The sequence below is a fragment of the Tyto alba genome, unplaced genomic scaffold, assembly GCF_018691265.1.
Source record: "Tyto alba isolate M040663 unplaced genomic scaffold, T.alba_DEE_v4.0 Super-Scaffold_40, whole genome shotgun sequence".
Lineage (NCBI taxonomy): Eukaryota > Metazoa > Chordata > Aves > Strigiformes > Tytonidae > Tyto > Tyto alba.
Window position 1 is genome coordinate 24,810,814 of NW_024881316.1, and position 19,899 is coordinate 24,830,712.

The window sequence follows — 19,899 nt, forward strand, 5'->3', positions numbered from 1 at the left end:
TAGTAAACTGCTAACAAACAAACAAAAAAAAACCCAAACAAAAAAACAAAACAACAAACCAACAACCAACAAACAAACCCCAAAACCACCAAAAAACCCCCCACACCATCACAAAAAGGCTAGAACTCATAGATTATCTCACCAGGTTATATTACAGCAGGCACATAATTTCTGTCTATAAAACCTCTCTTTGTTACAGGAATAATTCTGGAGGAAAGGACAGAGACACCAGCAAGTAGATAGGATATTTGTTACACGCACTCTTCTCCATACTAAAGTCCCATATCTTCTGTATGCATGTTACCAGAACATGTCTTTGTCCCTCTCCGACAGAAACCAGTAAACGCCTGTCCCACACCCATTTCTTATAAGGATGAAGATCACAAAAGCACAGCTGTTCTAGCAATCTGTAGGGCAGAGAAGGAACGAGCAAAAGCGAGAAGGAAAAGGAGAAAAGGAAAAGAGGGTAAGATACCAAGCGAGAGTATCTGCAGTGCATATTCTACTTCTGCATACTCCGCTCTGCTCTCTGAAGAGGGAACCAGCATACCAGTACTAATACTGATTGATGTGCAAAGGTCTGAGACCCCAATCTTCACCATTCTATCTCAGGAGACATCTTAAGTAACACACAGCAGGCAGGGGTGTTGAAAATGACTGCTGTCAGAAGCTGCACCTGGCTTTAAATATTAATTAGTCAGTTTGAGATGAAAGTAAATGGAAAATATAGTATGCTTTCTCACTGTCAAGCAGAACCTTCCAGTAGACAGAAAAAGGATGACACATTTTTCAGTTTTCTTTAAGTGCTCTACCAATGAGTTCTGTTTTTTGGTTGTTTTTTTGTTTGTGTTTTTTTTTTTTTGTTTGTTTGGGTTTTTTGTTTGTTTGGTTTTGGTTTTTTGGTTTTTTTTTTTTTTTTCCCCCTAAGTCAGTAATGATGAGAAGGAAAATGGAAATTGAACATTTCACCAAGACACCAGCTTGTTCTTCCCTGCCATCCAAAGGGAAGCTCAGAATTGGAATCTGTCATTATCAGCACCCCTGAAGCTGCTCCTGTGGATGTTTTGCGTAACAGCAAACAGTACTCGTTCTACCTGTTTATGCAGAACATTTTTCTTTTAGACATATGAAATGTAACTCTTCACTGAATTTCTCTAAATTTTAACCAGAAAACTTGTACTACAGAAACGTTCACATTTGGTTTAAAGCAAAAAGGTACTGGTTGAGAAAAATACTACACAAAGAAAATGCAGCTCCAGGAACAGATGAAACATGAGCAGAGAGCAGTAGATTTCTTTCTGTTTTCAATACTAGCATTTCAACATTCTTAAAAGGCAATCTAAAGACTTTGGGGGAAAAGTTTTATTGCACAGCCTAAGCACAAGGAACTGAAACCTGAAAAACTGAAACTGTAAAGTCTTGTTAGGTAAATGCTACGTTCTGCAATACGTGCATATTAACAGTATTTTTGAGACAAACCATTGCATCAGTTGTTTATGCTTTCTGTTTGTTACCATTATCAGCTTGGAATTCAAATCCACCAATCTAGAGGGTGGATATGACCCTCCAGTTGGAGGAGGACTGACCTCTTTTAAAAATAAAAAAATATTTTAAAACCACAGAGCAAAACATACTTTAATAAAACATTCTGGAAATCTTACATTAAATGTAATTTCAAAGTGTTTGCTCTAATGAGAAAGATACATAGGTGTGGAGACCTTTACAGGAAAAAAAAAATTCTGTTTCAAAGAACTGGATGCCAAAGAGCTCTGCTTCCTCTGTTTCTTTGCCAAGCTCCCTGGGAACCACCCTCTCCCATCTTTATTTCCTGGTCTTTCCACAATTCCCCAGATCACCTCATTCCAGATATCACCATTTCCTCATCACCTGCCTTCTCCAAACGCAGACTCATCCCTGACTTTATCCCAGCCTGTGTGCAGGTGTTCCCTCCCCTCTCTCTCATGTGCACTAATGTTCTCCACACACGTTCTTGTTCTTCACTTCACCCTTGGATATCCCCAACTCCTTCACGGATGGGGCAATGCTTTCCACCTCTGAAATCCATTTCTGGTTCCAAGTCTCCTGCTCCTTGTTCAGCATTAATCCCTTTATTATTCTGCACCGAATCCTTGGCTGTGTTATTCCCCCCAGACAGACACACCTGTTTTCACCCTGCTTTACCTGCTTATGAAGCCAAATCTTCTCCTCTCACCTGCTCCTGTCCCTGCTCCTCCCAAGCCATGATGCTTGCCCTCGTGTGCTGTCTCCAATACTATGAACTTCTTTAACTCAGAAAAGTGCTTATACATTATATAAGCTATTAATGGCCAATCTGGAAATAAAGTGTATCAGTAAATCCTTATACGCTATAACAAACTCAGAGCAGTTCTGCTTAAAGGTGGACTAGGCACAAATTTGTACAAGTCTCAAGTACAGACAGTTTATGACATCTCTGTAATGTATTAAATTAAGTTCTTTGTAAAGACATGGAGAAGTTTTCTGCTGAATGAGCACAAGATCAAAACTGCCATCACATCCCAACGCAGAAACACAGTTTTCCCAAGGTCCTGCCTCTTGCTAGAGTTTATGCAACCCACCTGGGTACACCCTCTGCAATTTTCTGTTCAGAACCAGCAACACCCCTGCAGAGGAGACACTGTCCTGCCAGAGGAGCTGCAGTACTCACATCTTCCCTCATCTTCCCTCCACCCCATCAAGCATATACACTTACAAGCCAATCTGTGAAGAAGCAATAAGTGCTATCATGGAGCCCCAATTAGGTGACTGAGCTATGGCAGCTCAGACCTGGACCACTGGAATGGTCGCTGCCAGTGCCACAGCAGCACCCTCTGCCCCTGCTCGATCCCTCCTTTCCAGAACATCGGCGCTCCCCCATCTTCCCATTCCCAGCCACTGTGCTTCCTCCTCACACCTTCTACTCTGCTGTCCAAGCTCCCTAAGTAAGCAGGCCTGAGCAGAAGTGTGTGCTCACCAGCCACAGCTGATACTTCTCTCAATTCCATCCATCAGCTGCCACCCGAATACATACCACTCCTGCTCCTGAAGTGACTGAAAGTGGTGAACAAAAGCTACAACCTCAGAGCCACATGTTAGAAATAGATAGGAAAACTAAGGGGGAGAACTACTTGGGCAAAAATTAGAGAAACAGCAGTACAAACAAAACCAACTCAAAGTCCCATGCTCCAATCACAGGATGCTGCTTCCCTTGTTATCCTTCCAGAATTAACTGAACCAAACTTGTAAGTCGTTCATTATACCTAGTTTCACAACAGAAATTCTAGCTTCGTTTCATTCCACATAGTGTTACAATAGACAAGAAGTCCTAGTGATCACAGCTGTAAGATTTGAGGTATCAGTGATCTGGGTCACATCAGGTCTTCACATTTAAAGCCGAAAGTAGTCCCAAGATCTCTGCAGTCTCTGAATCATTTTTCAGAATGTGAAACCTCTCCTTTGCTATTGCTCACAAGAATGAGGCGAGGAAGACTCCAGCAGTATTTTTATACTACATGCAGAAGAAGCATATTGATGTTTAAATGCATTCACACTATCAGAACTCCCAGGCTTCAAATAGTGATGGGCCTGACACCCACAATGGGAATTACTAGTTACAAGCCAATTAGTTCCGAGCCTTCTTGTTCAACTGCAAAGACATTTTGCACTTCCACCCCACCAAATCGCCACGGCTGCTGTTCAGATTTATGCCGGTTAGATCTAACGGACAAGTTTCTGGTTGTGATCAGTTTGGGAAGAATATCCAGTGGATCCAAGCTGATTGCTATTTCTGGTAGGCATTTGAAATCAAAAACTTTTTGTTTGTATAATCACATCTGTGACAGCAAATTGCACAAAACTTACCTCTTTGGGCAAAGATGTTAATTTGTTTCTATCGGCATTCAAATTGTTCAGCTTCTTTAGTTTTCCAATGCTCTTCGGCAATGACTGTGCCAACAAAAACAAAATAATATGCAAACTGAATTTGTAAATTCACGAGTCAGAACAAAACTTATCTCACTTTAAAAATTAATTAATAGACTGATCCATTTTCCAAAACTGGAGTGTAGTTAACCCTCATTACTACCAGGCCTTCCAAAGGAGATCCAAGGTTTTATCTTGCAGTAGAAATGTCTAGGAATGTCAGTTTCTAATACAAATTCACTCAGAAGTTACCTCTGCACTAAGATGATAGATGCACAACAGCTGTGTACAGAAGCATATATGCAGAATGTCCATATTATCTAACTTTAGGCTATCTAAATAGCTAACCGAGAGGCAAGCTTCTGACTTAGGTGCTATCAACTGACCTCTGGAGAGGAATCTTTCCAACAGGCTTAAGCTCCTAACCCAAACAACCACCAACCTAAGTTAGAAATGCTCAAACCCAGATTTTTATAAACATACTGCTCTCCATGTGTCAGTGTTCTGTGGAGGCAGTTTCAAAATAATGGAAGGAAACACATAATGAAAGGAAGTCTGAGATCTTACTTTAATTGACCACATATCATATTTAATACCTGGCTGGAAAAGACCAGCAGAGCAGTACAACAGCAGCTCTGCAGCACTCAGGGCTTCTATTCAGTTCCAGCAAGTCTGATCCAGACAATGCACAGTAAAATTGGCAACAACGCAATGCAGCACAACCTCTGCATTAAAAACACAACAAAGTAAACGATACCTGCACTCCAGGAGCTTCGATTCCCTTACTGGTCATGAAAGATTCAAGAGTGAATATGTAATTGCTGAAGCCTTTGGAAGGGAGGATTGTTACCATACAACTTGATCTTCAGCATTCATTTAACAGGTTAGAAATAAGATGCATTTAAAGGAAACTCACTACTTAACAGTCGTAACGGTGAGTAACCTTATGAGCTAAGTGATTCAGCACTTAGCAGCAGGTCTTATTACTGCCAGCCATTTGAGCAGTCATGACCATGTTTACCTGAAGTTGGTTTTCTGTTAGAACTAGTTCAGTAAGGCTTTCGCAGTCTCCAATCGAATCTGTTAATTGAATAAGTTTGTTCTGATCAGCCTTCAAAATGGAGAGCCTCCTCAATTTTCCTAGACAGAAAAAAACAACATATTTGTTTAGCTTAATATCCTCCAATACCTGCTTTAATTACAGAAAATCATTCTGCTGCAAAACTTTTAGAAATTCTCTAACATAATGAAATTTTTTTTCAGGTTAAAAAAAAAAAAAATCAAGCCAATCTTCACTTGGCACTGGCACTATTTTTGCAAGTTTATAACAGCACTGAATTAATATTGAATATATTCATATTCAATATTTAAGCATATTAAAGTTGCAATCTGAATGGTACCCCATCTAAATGTCAAGGACATGTCTACCCAAAGGCCTATAAACAGGAGAAAATTATATATTTTTTCCTCAATTATACAATATTTATTCATAAAGGAGTGTTTGAAAGATCACCTATGCCAAACTCAGCCACAGTAAGAAAGCCTTGCACTGAAGTGACAGCCCAAATTCAAACAGGATCACGGTTTCTTTGTCCTAATAGTGAACCCAGTCAGTCAGACATGAAACCCAAGTTCACTTTTCAGAATAGAAATCAAACTTCTTTGAAGGTCTTCTCCCCAGGGGCAAAATACTATTTCAGAGCAAGAAAGCTCACCTTGTTCTTCCTTGTATAAGGAAGACATTTTTTACAATGCGGGTGGTGAAACACTGGAACAGGCCACCCAGAGAAGCAGTAAATGCCCCTTCCCTGGAAACATTCAAGGCCAGGTTGGACAGGGCTCTGAGCAACCTGACTGAGTTGAAGATGTCCCTGCTCATTGCAGGGGGGTTGGACCAGATGACCTTTAAAGGTCCCTTCCAACCCACACCGTTCAATGATTCTGCTCCTTTGTATCAGCATGATGTTTGGTGCAAAGCAGAGCTGACCCAGGCAGAGCACAAGACCAAGAATTCACAAGACAGTACTAGCTGCTGACACCTCCCTGCCCATCTCCACACCATCCAAAATACCTGTAAGAGGCTAGCACATTAAATTCACTTATGATGCTAAATCATGAAGGGACGGCTGATACACAGTAAGATAGCAACCTAAAGAGAAACCTGAGGCTTAGCAAGGAGAATTGCAGAGCTCTGTACCTGGGCAGCATAACCCTGTGCACCAGTACAGGCTGGCAAGTGACAGGCTGTACAGGAGCTCTGATGGAAAGGACCTGGGGCTTATGGTGGGCACTGGGCTGAATATGAACTAGCAGTGTGCTCTCAGAAATGAAGTAAGCCCTGGCTAGACTATGTTAGGAGAACTATGGCCACCCACTTAGCCATACTATACTATGGCCAACTATATCTCATCTACTTGGCACCAGTGAGGCCACACCTGAAAAATCATGCACAGTTCCATGTTCTGTTCTGTCCTCCCTGCCGACTCCCCAGTTCAAGAAAGATGCTGATGGGGGTCCAGCACAAAGCTATCAAGATGACCAGGGCACAGATAAGCTGAGAGAGCTGGCTTTGTTGAGTCCAATAAAGAAGCAGCCAAAGAAGCATCCAGGAACAGCCCACAAATACTTGAAGGGCAGTTACAGAGATGACAGAGCCAAACTCTTCTCTGCAGTGGCAGGTGAGACAGCAGCAATGGCTGCAAATCAAAGTGTGGGAGGTCCCAGGTGGAAATCAGCTTCCTCACTGGGAAGTGGTGCAGCACTGACACAGGCTGCCCAGGGGCTGCTGGAGCCACCTCTGCTAGGGGCTTTAGAGACTTGGTGAGACATGGCCACCACTGACCTGACCCACTGGTGTTGGGGAGAGCCCTGCTTTGAGGGCTCTACAGATCCCCCAATCCAACCAAGGATACAGTGACCAGCTGAGCTCCTCCCAGTAGCTTCCACAGAGAACAGCAAGATTCACTTCAACCACAATATCAGAGATTCTCAATTTCAGATAGTAAGTCCAATATTACACAAAAAGAATAAGTACTGTAGCCCTACACAATTTTCCAAACACAAGTAAGCTATTATATTCACATAAGTAGCAATTTTTTTTTGCCTTTATAACGAAATTACATCCAGAAAATGTTACAAAATGCACATGCAAATGAAGCCTGGCCTGAAGTGGCCTGGTCATTCGCAATCCTCTTCCCCAGCAAAGGATCTCCATCTAACAGGTTTCTTGAGAAGCAGAAGCTCCTCTTGTTCACCAGCCAATGTTACAGATAAGCAGGCTGCGTGGGCTGTAGCCTTTCCAAAGATACAGCTCCATTTCTGATGTACAGCTGTACTGGCCAGCTCAGATCAGAGGGGGTGCTACAAGTCACTACCAAACACACACTAGACCCACAGTAGTCACCCCACTCTCCCAAGTTTAACATTAATCCTTTCTTAGGCTCATATAGCATATGGAAGGAGGGGTAAGGTCTGTCCATTCTCTTCCACATTTCTGGTTAAACCACATTCACAAGCCCTCTCTCCCCTACACTTTTATTTTTGAAAAAAAAAAAAAAAAAAAAATCATGGCAAATAGCAGAAGGCATGCTCTTGCAACATGAAACTCTGGAAAAACAGCTGATGAGTAGTAAAGACACCTCACTGACTCCTCATCACCGGGGTAAAAACATTTACCTTAAAAAAGGCACTGGTAATGCTTCAGAAAACTTTCCTCAACAGCCTTCTATTGGCTTCAGCACAGCATAAACCATACTGTCCAACTGAAGATAATTATACGTCCCCACTAAAAAGGATGTCTTTTTTTGTAGTGATACTGTCAGTCAGTCTTATCAAGTGACCTACCGAATGCTACAAGCTAGAATTTAACAATGTTAAAGAATTATGTTGGTGATGTGGACACAGTAGGAACAGAGAGGATATATTAACTTTTATTTTGTTTGCGTAGGTATCAAGTGAAGACCAAAAGAGGATTACAAGGTAGTCATTATGCAGACAATTAAAATGCAAAATTAATAGAGCTATGCATTTCATACTAAGCAAAAAAAAATAAAAAAGCTGATACAAGCTCATCTCTTGCACAAAAAGACTTCAAAAGACTTAAACCAAACAACTTCCAATTTACGGTGGATCAAATGGTTCTGTGTGATAGAATTCACCTTGTACTTACCAATGCCATCAGGTAAGACCTGAAGCAAATTCTGAGAAACAAGCAAGTCTGTTAAAGAAGTCAGACCACTAATTTCTTCAGGAAGGCATTCCAATTTATTTTCAGAAACATCCAGACAAAGCAGGTTTTTCAGGTTTCCTACTTCCTGCAATAGAAGACAAAAAAATTTAAGTCATGCCCAAACACGTAACAAAGCAATTTGAAAAATGTACTATTGCAATGAAATTCCAGAAAGAAAAACAATTCTCTCTATGACCTTTAAATTGGTCATTCTTTGCAGACCTCTAAATGCAGAAAAGAGTAAATAATTACATTTTGCATATCATAGATCAAGTGATTCAGTCAGTTTTTTATTCTAACTATTAAGACTGGCTTCAATAGTCAGACAAGGCACGCTGAGCACACCCAGGCAAGCACCAGCCAAAACTGGAGTTTTCCTCAAGTGAAGACTGCGAAGTTGTTTTTTCAGAACTACAGATTATCAACCTCCACGTAATTAAAGTCTGCCCCTCCCAATTAACCCTAGGCAAATTAGGGTTAGTTTCTCTTGGCTGATATAGCAACATGCCGTGACATCTAGGGATTTCATATCTTCGCATCTCCCAACTGCAACCAGTGTAGAAATAGGTATTGGGAGTGTTGCTCTAGCAAGCATATTTGAACTGCCAAGTTATACTGCCATCACCTACAATTATTAATGATTACTTAATTTTTATACAACAGTAATCCACCAATTAGCTTAAAAGTCTGACAGAGAAATACCTTTGTCTCTGTTAGCCATCAGAGCACCCTCCCATTCCCCATGTACATAGACACCCCCATACATGCTCTAGAATAGTTCTCATTTTAATCATCCAAATTCTTTAGTCATCCAACCCATCTTTCAGAGAACAGAATGGCTGGGGCAGAAGGGTCCTTTTACATGTATGCAATTATATACTTCCACATACGTGAAATTTTCAACAGTGACAGCCTTGATCCTAACTCACAAGATCAGTCCTTTGATTTTGGAAATGTCTGCCTCTCAAGAGGATCTTTCATTGAACACACACTCTTTATCCTACAAGTTCATCTTTTGGACATTCGACGAAATACACACTAATGGCCAGCTTCAATAGAAACAGCTGCTGAAGGCACACCTGACATTTTATGAATTATTATCATTGTTTAACTACATCTACTGTTAACATATTAGGCCAAGCCAACAACGGCTACTACACTAACTGATTTCCAAGTTACACTGTTGACAATGATGTCAATACAGCAAATAACAGCAATCTGTACGAGAAACAGGAGAAAACAGGTTTTGACTTGGCTCTAAAGGAAAGAGGGAAAAGAAACCACCCCACATGTTACCACAGTTCTTAAGAAAGGAATTCAGAGTGCTGTAAGCTTTAAATGCTAAGGCCCCTCATACCATGGCTGACATCAGCTGGGGGATTTGCCTGCATAAATCAAAATGCCCATTTGTAGCCAACAGTTCTATCATTGTTCTTCTCGCAAATACTGTATCTGAATGGAAGATGATGGCCAGAAAATAATGATTCATCCTCAAAGCTGTCAAAACTGCGCACAAAAGGTGAGGGTTAGCTCAGCCAAACAGTGGCTGCCTGATCATTAGGCCAGGACTATAAACAGAGGATCTGTCAGCCTATAAATTGCGCAATGTGCCTGTTAGGAAACAATTCCTTTGCCAAGATGTTTAAAAGAATCACATACAATCCCTTGAAGAGGAACTTATTAAGGGAAAACCCTTACTCATCCAAAACTAAGCCCAGGCAAAGTGAACCAAGAAAACTATTTGATTTTAAATCACTTCCCTTTAGGTATGAACAAAAAGGCTTTATTTTAAAAACATATTCAAAACATTATCAGTTAAGCTGACATTTACCTGAGGTATTTCAGCTAATTGGTTTCCATCCAACCAGAGGTCTTTAAGATTGAAAAGTGCACCAATTGTTTCTGGCTAGAATGTAAAAAGTAATATTGTTAAGCAGCATAGGAGCTTCAGGTAAAAACCGAATGGCCACCCCGTAATTACAGTCTGAGTAAACCAATCCTTACTCCGAGCACTATATAGAGGTACCATGGTTAAATGCAGCAAGGGTGACTGTAGGCACTTGGGAACTCCACCATACAAATTAATTGTTACAGCTTAACAAGCTACCATACTTTACCTGTCATGCACTAACAAATCGCATGTACACTCTTAATCTACTGCAAATCCAACATTTAATTGAGTCAGTTTAAGAGAGATGACAGGTATCTCTTGGTAGCTCTATCTGCCACAATGTCAGACACCGCAATTCTCAACAGTTTGCCTCAGCAAATCTTTCCCAAAGATTCCTGCTCCCACCCAGAAAATAGCTGAGCTTTCGCCTGTGCTCAGCACATCCAGCCCCTTACAGAAGCCCATGTGTTCATTGTAACTGCAAGTGCAGACAAGAGTTTGTGCTCTTCCACTCCATTTTTTTTTTTCCTGTAGAAAAAGTCTGTGCAGTGCTCTCATTTTCTAGAGATCAGCTGCAGTTTTTTGGCTAAAGTAATATTGTACTGAACAAAACTAAGCAGATATGGGAAGCACCAGCTTACTGCCAAAATTCATCTGTATGTATGAAGAGACTCTCCCTCCATACATTTTTCTTTCTTTAATTTTGGACATGCTACAAGCTATTTAATCTAAATGATGTGTGAAACAAGACCAACGTGCACTTTCTGTGGCATGTTCTCTTACCAAGTGATAAAGTTCATTGTTTCCTAAATCAAGTTCTTCTAGTCGCTGCAGCTGGGCAAGTGATCTGTGAGATGAGATAAGTCAAAACAAAAACCACATCAGACTAAACCAACAGAAGCTCCATGTATTTGAATGAGCTCATTTTACTGAAACTCGTAATTCAAATTACAATGTATTGTAGACAGACAGTTATTTTACTGGGCATAGACTATTTGCAGTAATATCTTACAGAAAAAATAATTTGGTTTGTCAGTATAACCGTATGCACTCAAAACTTAAAACTTAGTACAGGCGATCAAATCATTATTCTTTATTTTATCCATCAGTCCCTGTGGGTGAACAATGCCACATAGTTTAGTATAGTTGGTCAGATTTATTTTTAGGGGGAATTTACAGTTACACAACTGGATGAAAATTCCCCATAGTGATCACATGTAACAGTGTGACTCAACTCAATAAATCCATCATTTATCTTCCCAACATGATCTATCCATTTTTCAAGTATTTCAGGTTGGATTTGAGGATGCAAAGAGGGAAGCCCAAAAGGATGTAAAAGAAGTTCTCTAAACATGAACAGACACAGAGGGTCATCCTTCTACTTCAAAAGAAGTCTGTTGTAGAGCTCTTGCTTACCTTCACAAAAGCCACAGTAGCATGAAAGCCAGTGAGACTCATCAGCTACATTACTGACAGAATTTTCCAGAAGCAAAAAAATTGTCAACATTTGTGATAGCTTCATTCTGACACTGCATGGCAAAACCTAGCTAGCAATTCATATCTTCTGACCACTGACGTTTAAAGTGCCTTGTGGCTCATAGCTATAAACAGCCACAACCAAGGAACTGGGTAGATTAACAGGAAAAAAGGACCCCAAAGCAACTGCGGAAGACATTCTGATTAAAATAGGTTAAATATATTACAGTATCTATTAGATTATCTAAACAGGCAGAATAGGAGTCACCAAAACTCTTGCAAGAAGCAGACAGGTAGTGAAGGAAGGAAACTCCTTCACTAGAGAAAGAAGAGGCTTCTTCCAGGCAGCCAAAAAGGATCCCCATAATACAAGATACCTGATTAATCTTACAAAAGCCCACCAATTCCTCTGACACAATACAGACAGCACAGAGTCATCTAGGTATCTTTTTTTTTCCCCAAAATCACAGTGTGGAGTCAGGCTTCAGACATCTGTTTGTCACCAGGGTTTTGATCTCCCAGTTTTGGAAGCTTTTGGTTACCTAGCCCTGAATACAAACACTTATTTAAAAGCTATGAAGGTCTAGAGTGGAAATCTCTGAGATCCTATTACCCTACTTCCAGCAACAAAATTCCAGCATGAGAACAACCCCAACTACCACTCCCATTGCTGATCCGCTCATTCAGTGTGAGCACGAAGAAATGTTTGGTGCTGCTGTATTTTATACAGAATATTGTATAGAGCAAAACTAGCCAACAGAGACTTCAATGCTTCTGCTACTTCTGTCACCGAGTACACCTAGAAGTAATGGATATAAGTAGGTGTTGCTAAAACAAAGCTATATCTCTCGCGTTGTCAATAGGCACTGAACATTTTTTCTAGCTGTCATTCAGTTTCATACAGTAGCAAATTTTAAGAACATTTTATGTTAATATAATCAAACACAAGAAATGCCACTTACTCAGGTAAATATGTCAGCAAATTTTCTCTAAGTTCCAGTGAAGCCAGGTTATAAAGACTAAAAAAAAAAAAAAAAAACCAAACAAAACAGAAAAAAAACAAACAAACAAACAAAAAAAAAACACAAACCACATTTTAATGCAATCTTATTTTTTACATTCCACACTTTCAGAAGAAAAGTGTGTATTTACACAGTTTAAAACAAAATTGCTGTGAACTGATTTTTTTGTTGTTTTAATTCAACAACACCATCATGTGAAAGGCAAGATACAAAGACTGGAAGTTTTAGTTTGTTTCTCTGTGATACTTCAACACATTAAAGCTAGAAAGTAAACAGACAAAACACAAATTTTCATTTCTTAAAAGGTCAGTAGTTGCAAGTTAGTAAACAGGGCATATTCATATGAATTGCATTTACTTACTTTCAGAATCTGGCGTGGGCTACCAAAATTACAGAGCATCAGGTAAACCCATCACTGTTCTAACAACAGCGTGCTCATTACTGTAAGTGACATTATGCTTCTAAGCAGCTCACTTACTCCATATTCTAGGCTTTTACTAACATTACCATAGCAACATTCAGATTTTTCAGGGGTTTATTTATGACTAAATGGAACACAAGGAGTCAGGCATTATCCCAACACTATAATCTGTTCTAATCCTCCAGCATCCCAGGGAAAAATAAAAATCAGATATGGTGACTGCAAATAAGTAGTTTCCTACTACAAAATGTGTTCTGCCGTGGTGCTCAGAGAAGGGGGAGAGTGTGCCAAGCCTTAAAATCTAGATTAAAAAAGGACTTCCACTAAATTTGAAACACATGTTAAATCTAAACCCAAAATGCTTTTGGTTTTTTCCTAAGGTGTAAAAACAAGCTCATGTACCCAGACCACATAAAATTGAAGTATTTTTTTTCACTTCAAACAATATCAACATACTGAATTACAGAATCATTAGTTAGCTCAAGTAAAAAAGCAGCTGATAACTTGAATAAAACTAAAGAAAATCCTTCATATTGCAACTCCACTACAGCTATCTATGCAGCAAAAGCAACATAACTGATGTAATGAGTTATTAAAGGGGAAACAAGATTTTTCATGATTGCCTTTGGATGATGTCTGAAAAATACATCCTTATTTCAAGCACCTATTTCACACTGCATTCAGAAAACAGTGAATGAAATCTCACAGGAGCTTTGATTATGGTCTCAGCAGTCTTCTCCAACTTGTAAAATAAGCATATTTTACCCAATGGGTTCTGTATTCCTCCAGAAGAAATACAGTTAAAACATACGATATAAGAGAAGATATTTTAGTAGAAGCCTATTACAAAATCAATTAAAAGATAAGCAAGAATAACTCAGCTACTGACACTTAAAATCATTTGACAAAAACAAGGTAATATAGAAGTCATCATTCCAACGACACGAGAAAACTATCACATAAAATTTTTAACACTATAAAACACATGCCAATATGGAACATGGTATCTGGGATTCTCACAGAAACCAAAACAGTGGAGGAGGAGAGGTAAGGGGGGATAGAGAACTGTTTCTCTCCAAGAGGAATGTGGGTCTGCTTTTACTCACGTTGCCACCCACAGACTGCCATTACATTTTTGTTTACAGGTCTTCTAGAAACCTATTCCAATATTCCTTTGAATTTCACACTTTCTCTTCAAGCTCCTATTAGGTGAGGCCCATGATTCACTTTTATCAAGAGAATACAGAAAGGATGCACACACCATCAAGCTGTCTTGGAATCTTGTGTTTACAGATCATCTTGCATCTACTTATCTCCCTGCCCATCACACTGAAGTGTTGACAAGTAAAATAGGGCAATCTCTTAATTTCTCTTCTTACATCAGACAACACTTTGGCCATGGTTAAACTGAAATCTTTTTCAGCAAAACCACATTCAACAGCAAGAACTTGAGAACCACCATCTTAACCAGCCTCATCATTATCATTAAGCTGCGGCAGGCCAGTGATTCAGCTCAGGAAATTGATCCTGCTTAAAAATAACCCCACAAAAAGGTAACATAGATCCCTAATCCAACACAGAATAAATCCCCTTAAACACCTGGACCAGTGCAACTGCCGAGAAGGTGCAAGGCAGGCATCTCTCCTGCCCAAGCCAGCAGCGCTGTGGGGACTCACCGGGTGGCTGTGCCCTCGGGGGTACCCACCAGCAGCTGTCTGCATCCCATCCCATACTGTGCCTTTTGGGGTCTGGCCGTGGCTGACCACAGTCCCAGGCTAGGTTCTCTTCTTCTGGGGGTCTCTGCTTCCTGCAGGATTACGTTTTCACCTCTATGGCACAGCTTTCTGGGGGAAAAATGCTTTATTCTACAGCTATTCTCACCCACAGCATGCTCACAACTGTAACTCTACCCTGGAATAAAGACACTGCCCTCCACCCCTTTCATCTATCCTTTTTGCTCCTTCCAAGGTCTTGAGTCCAAACCCAATGTAAAAGGACCCCAATAGGTATAATAAAGTTTCCTATCATGTAATACAGACTAAGTCTATGAATTTTACACCAGCAAAGCTGCCCTATTAGTTTGAAGTGTTATGTTTAAGGTGGATCCATCTGAAAAGAGACCAGAAAATGAGAGGAAACTTTTGACTCGTTCTTTAAATTTCAACTAGTTACAGAAGATGCTTCCAGCAAATCCATGTGCTGCAATTTAAAATGGGAAAACGTGACAGTATAGTACAGAATAGGAGGCAAAAATGGAAAAGGCATGCTGACATACTGAAGAACCAATTTCTGATACATTACAGAGCAGACATATCGCTCTTCCTTAAGTTTACCAACAGGTTCTTAACACATTGTACATTTGTTAACATTTTTCTGCTTTTGAGGTACTTTAAGAGACAGAATTTTCAGTCATTTGCAAAAAAATCCTGCATTTAGTGCTATCTTTCAAATATGTTTTCGGACATAAATAACACATTCTCTTCAGAAAGTGTAATTTTTCCTTTTCTCAAATAAAGATTTTTCACAATGTACTAAATGAAGTACATTTCTTCTTTTTCCGCTGCCCTTAGTTTTATGGATGCACTGTTAAGAGTTTTTCTGAAGCTTTTGAAAGGAACTAAGAGGCCATACTTTACTAATTTCCAAGTCTTTCCCTAATCCTGATCTTTACCTAGGAGAGAAAACCTGCCACAGGGGGTTACTTGTTCCAATCCATAAAACACAAAGGCAATAGCAATCTAGTCTACTCATACAGGAGACAGTTCTGCCAGTGGCTGTTCACAAACTGCATTTAGAAATACAGATGCACCACAGAGCATTGCAGGCCACTCTCCAACACAAACAGTCCTCACTCCCAAAAAAGCCAACAGAAAATGTACAAACAAAATGTCATCTATATTCTAAAGGGGAAAAAAAAAAAAAAAAAAAAAACTTCACAGAAACTTGTAAAAAGCATTAATATTGTAATAATTCTCACCACAAAAGCTACCACACACACCCCAAGCGCTGAACATGCGTGTGAAATTACTGAGCACAAGGCAACGGCCAAACCAGACAGAGGATGCAGTAATTGAAATAATTACAAAGTTTTCCATCTCACCATTCCACATGATTTCTGGTGTAAGGGTGGAACCAAGTAAAATTTAAAGGTACAACATGGTTAAAAATGCCACTTTCAGTATGAACCAGATACACTTATTCAGCACTGTAGCTAAACTAACCATAGGAACGGATATTCATCATGTGAGTTAGAAGAATGAGGAGAACAAATGTGAAATCAATAATTGAGAGCAAAACTAATCTAATAGTAACAAAGTAGTCCATAAATGCTGGAAGTGACTTTCCTGAACATTTCTGGCAGGATTTGAGAGAAACTCAATCCACTGTGGTCTACAGAAAAGGATACACATAGGGAACACACCAAATACTCCTTCATGTCAACTGCAGTAGTCTCCTCCAAAATAAAGGTAAGACTGGAACCAGTCACTAACATCAGAACCAAAGCAAGTCCTTCTTCCAAAGCAAGTCTGTTTTTCTTTGGATTAATTGCAAAGAGATTATCAAAAGCAACATGCCCTATAAACCAAGCATTTCCAAAAGCAAGCAACTCTGTGGACAACAGAAACTCACTGTGATAGGTAGAACAGCATCAATTTCAGTTTTTTAAAAAAAAAAAAAAAAGAAAAAATAAATGGAGACAGGTTCCCTAGTCAGATTAAATTACAATGTTTTCAGTGTATGACATCCATTAAACATACTCTGTCTTGTAAAATTATAAAATACAAAACTGAGAGGAGTTATCTTAAGTGCTTTACCTTTATCAGGGACAGCTATATCATTCTCTTATTCAAGGGGACAGAAAGACAGCTTTAAGAGTGACAACAGACAACATTATCTGGCCCATTTTTTCCCCACCTAGCCTACAAGAAGACTGGGAGCACTCAAGCCCTTGAGGTACACCAGCAAAGGCTTCTGAGAAAAGTACTGGGAAGCACAGTGAGCTATACGCTGTTTTCTTGTAAAGATTAAATTAAAAACCCAAAGATAGAAAAAGAAACGTGAAAAAAAAACCTAGGAGAAAATGAAGATAGATGATAAAAGAACTAATATCAAAGTTAAAGGTGCTTAATCAACAAAAGCTGTACAACAGCCTTCTCTTATTTGCGTAATGAAAGTCTCACACATTTTGACCTTATGTCAAGAACACAGCAGTCAAGCATGCAAGGCAAGAAGTCAGGCTTTGAGAAACAACGAAGTAGAGTTGGAAGAGGTGAAGATCTAAAACACCTGCAGAAATGCATGGCCCCATTTGCACCCTTTCCAGCAAGTTTCAGCTGGTTAGTGGAATGCAAAATCTCAAATGTAGTTTGGGTAACAGCAACAGATAGAGAGTGATCTTTTTCTCACGTTCATAAGACTGCAAAGAGAAGGGAAATACAGGAGAGTTAGCATGAGCCACATATTTATACAGCACAAGCGAAGGTCCTACACAATAAGGATGTCTAAGGTGAAAACACGGTATCGATTCTGAATTTAATCTGGTATTGAATTTTTTATGCAGCAGTAGCCATAGCTACAGAACACAGCCCAAGGATGCTGCATACAGAAATACAATAGAAAGTCTGTATTCTGGCTATTTCCACTAGTTCCAAAGGACTTCAGCTCGCTAGGCCTGCATCTAAAGATTACCAGTAACATCCTGCCCCTGCACCTCTACACAGCACATACACTTTGAAACATTCAGCATGACACTAGTCTGGGAAGGGAAGGAAGTTTAAACTAGCAATTTATTTTCTTTTTTGTGTATTCCTGTCTATCAAGGGTCTTCCAAGTGATGAGAGGGTTAACTGTGGTACGCTGACAACAGCATACAAAATGCATGAAACTAGCCATGTTCAAATATATAGCATCCCATCCCCACTGCCCAAATTAAACTACCAGTAACATGTATGACCCTGCCCAGGACACGCCAGTTAGGTGACTAGTCACTCATCTGACAGGATCCTATTAAGCTACTCCTACCCCATGAGGCTTCCAGCTGAAGACTGACAATTCACTGAGAACCTGACCTCTAGAAGCTTTTTTTCCCCAAGGAAATTACAGGGTTAATCAGTCACTAGCCAGCTCTCAAAATGCCACTTACTCAGAACATAAGTATTCAAAGGCGAAGCATACACCTTTGGGATAGGCTCCTGCTCCAAGTCACTCCCAAAAGAAGCCTTTTCCTCTCACTCTCTCTTCATTGACTGTATCACTGACTACAGAAAGAGCTTGAAAAGACGAGTCTCCAAACTCCAACTCCTACGTCAGTCGAATACTGAAAGGCATGGACCTGTTGAAGCAGGTCCAGAGGAAGGCCATGAAAATGGTGGAAGAGGGCTGGAGCACCTCTCCTATGAAGAAAGGTTCAGCCTGGAGAAGAGGAGGCTCTAGGAAGACCTTACTGCAGGCTTTCAATAGATAAAGGGGGTTTCTAAGAAAAATTGAGAGACTTTTTGCCTTGGCCTGTAGTGACAGAACAAGGGACAATGGTTTTAAACTGAAAGAGGGTAGGTTTAAGTTGGATATAAGGAAGAAATTTTTTATGATGAGGATGGGGAGACACTGGAACAGGTTGCCCAAAGAAGCTGTGTACATCCAATCCCTGGAAGTGTTCAAGGTCAGGTTGGATGGAATTTTGAGCAACCAGGTCTAATGAAAGACATCTCTGCTTACAAAAGGAGAGTTGGATTAGATGATCTTTGAAGGTCCTTCCCAGCCCAAACCATTCTACGATTATGTGAAATTAGGTGCTTAAACTTGGGTGGTTTTAACGGCTTTTGTAGCATGCACCCCTTTCCAGAGTTAGCCATCACTTCAGTTCCTCCCTGAATCTGCTTTATTTCACACACACGCAGTTGCTATACCTGCCGGTACCATATCCTTCCTCAGTGTCTGAACAACCAGCTCCATTAATAAAAGCAGTATTAGCCTTAAAGGGAAGGATTATGCTTCCTTCTTAATGTTCTGTTAACATATAACCATGTAATTCATGGTCTATATGCTCCTGGTATGCATTTTGACCTCCTTTGTAAAAGGTTCAACACTACATACTTACTTTGCTTCCAACTACTGCTTAATGCTGGCATATAATTAGACAAAGTTATCATGAAAGAACCTTAAAATTCATATCCTTTATATGGTAACCTACAAATACTACAGAATTGCAGCTAGTTTCCTTTTCTCAGGAAGATTGTTTCTCCAAAAAGTCTATCTTAAAGAATTTTTTTTTTTTTCAAATGTCAGCTTTAATCAGTCTCCCGCCTCTTTCTTTGGTTACCCTTTGGTTATGGAAACCTGTTATACAGTGTGAATGACAAGGAGCAGCACTAATGAATTTTTGTAAAATTAATCCAACAGAACATGAAGAGAGAGACCTTGAGCCCACACCATGCAATAGGGGAGAGTGATTTTTGCAAATTCTTATCTACTGAATCCCAGAAATTCTTATGTGAGCCAGAAATTACAGGAAGTATTAACTTCCGAAATGAGGGTGCTTATCCATTTCAAAGTAAACTATCTTCACACACATGAAGTCCTCTGGTTCTACCTTGGAATATAAGGGATGCTGTAAAAACAACTGCAAAGCAAGGTAACTAGATTTAGTTTTGATAAAACCGTCACTATGTCTCACCAGTATTGTTAAAGACCATTCTTCCAGAAGTCATCTTTGAGGGCATTCCCCCTCCTTCTTTCTGAAGGCAAAGAAACTTGAAGTAACTTGCATCTACATTAAACACTATTCTTTCCTCTCAAGTTCAGGTGTACAAAGTGCAGGGAAAAGGCACATGAAGCTTTCCTTAGAAGTCCATTTTTGGAGTTTGACAAGTAGAACAGTATTCTAGCAAGAAAATCTGAAAGTAAGGATTATATTCCTAATACT

General features: G+C 39.8%; 1 protein-coding gene across 1 annotated transcript in view; it reads right to left on the minus strand.

Moving 5' to 3' along the window:
* The window catches only part of LRRC1 (leucine rich repeat containing 1), a 72,969-nt gene that overhangs the window by 11,450 nt on the left and 41,620 nt on the right, over positions 1–19,899 (minus strand). Inside the window, exons 5-10 of the mRNA XM_042803585.1 lie at positions 12,497–12,553; positions 10,842–10,905; positions 9,999–10,073; positions 8,108–8,252; positions 4,961–5,079; positions 3,880–3,963 (exon numbers count right to left, since the gene is read on the minus strand). Coding sequence (XP_042659519.1) covers positions 3,880–3,963; positions 4,961–5,079; positions 8,108–8,252; positions 9,999–10,073; positions 10,842–10,905; positions 12,497–12,553 — 544 coding nt within the window. The remainder of the gene's footprint in view (positions 1–3,879; positions 3,964–4,960; positions 5,080–8,107; positions 8,253–9,998; positions 10,074–10,841; positions 10,906–12,496; positions 12,554–19,899) is intronic.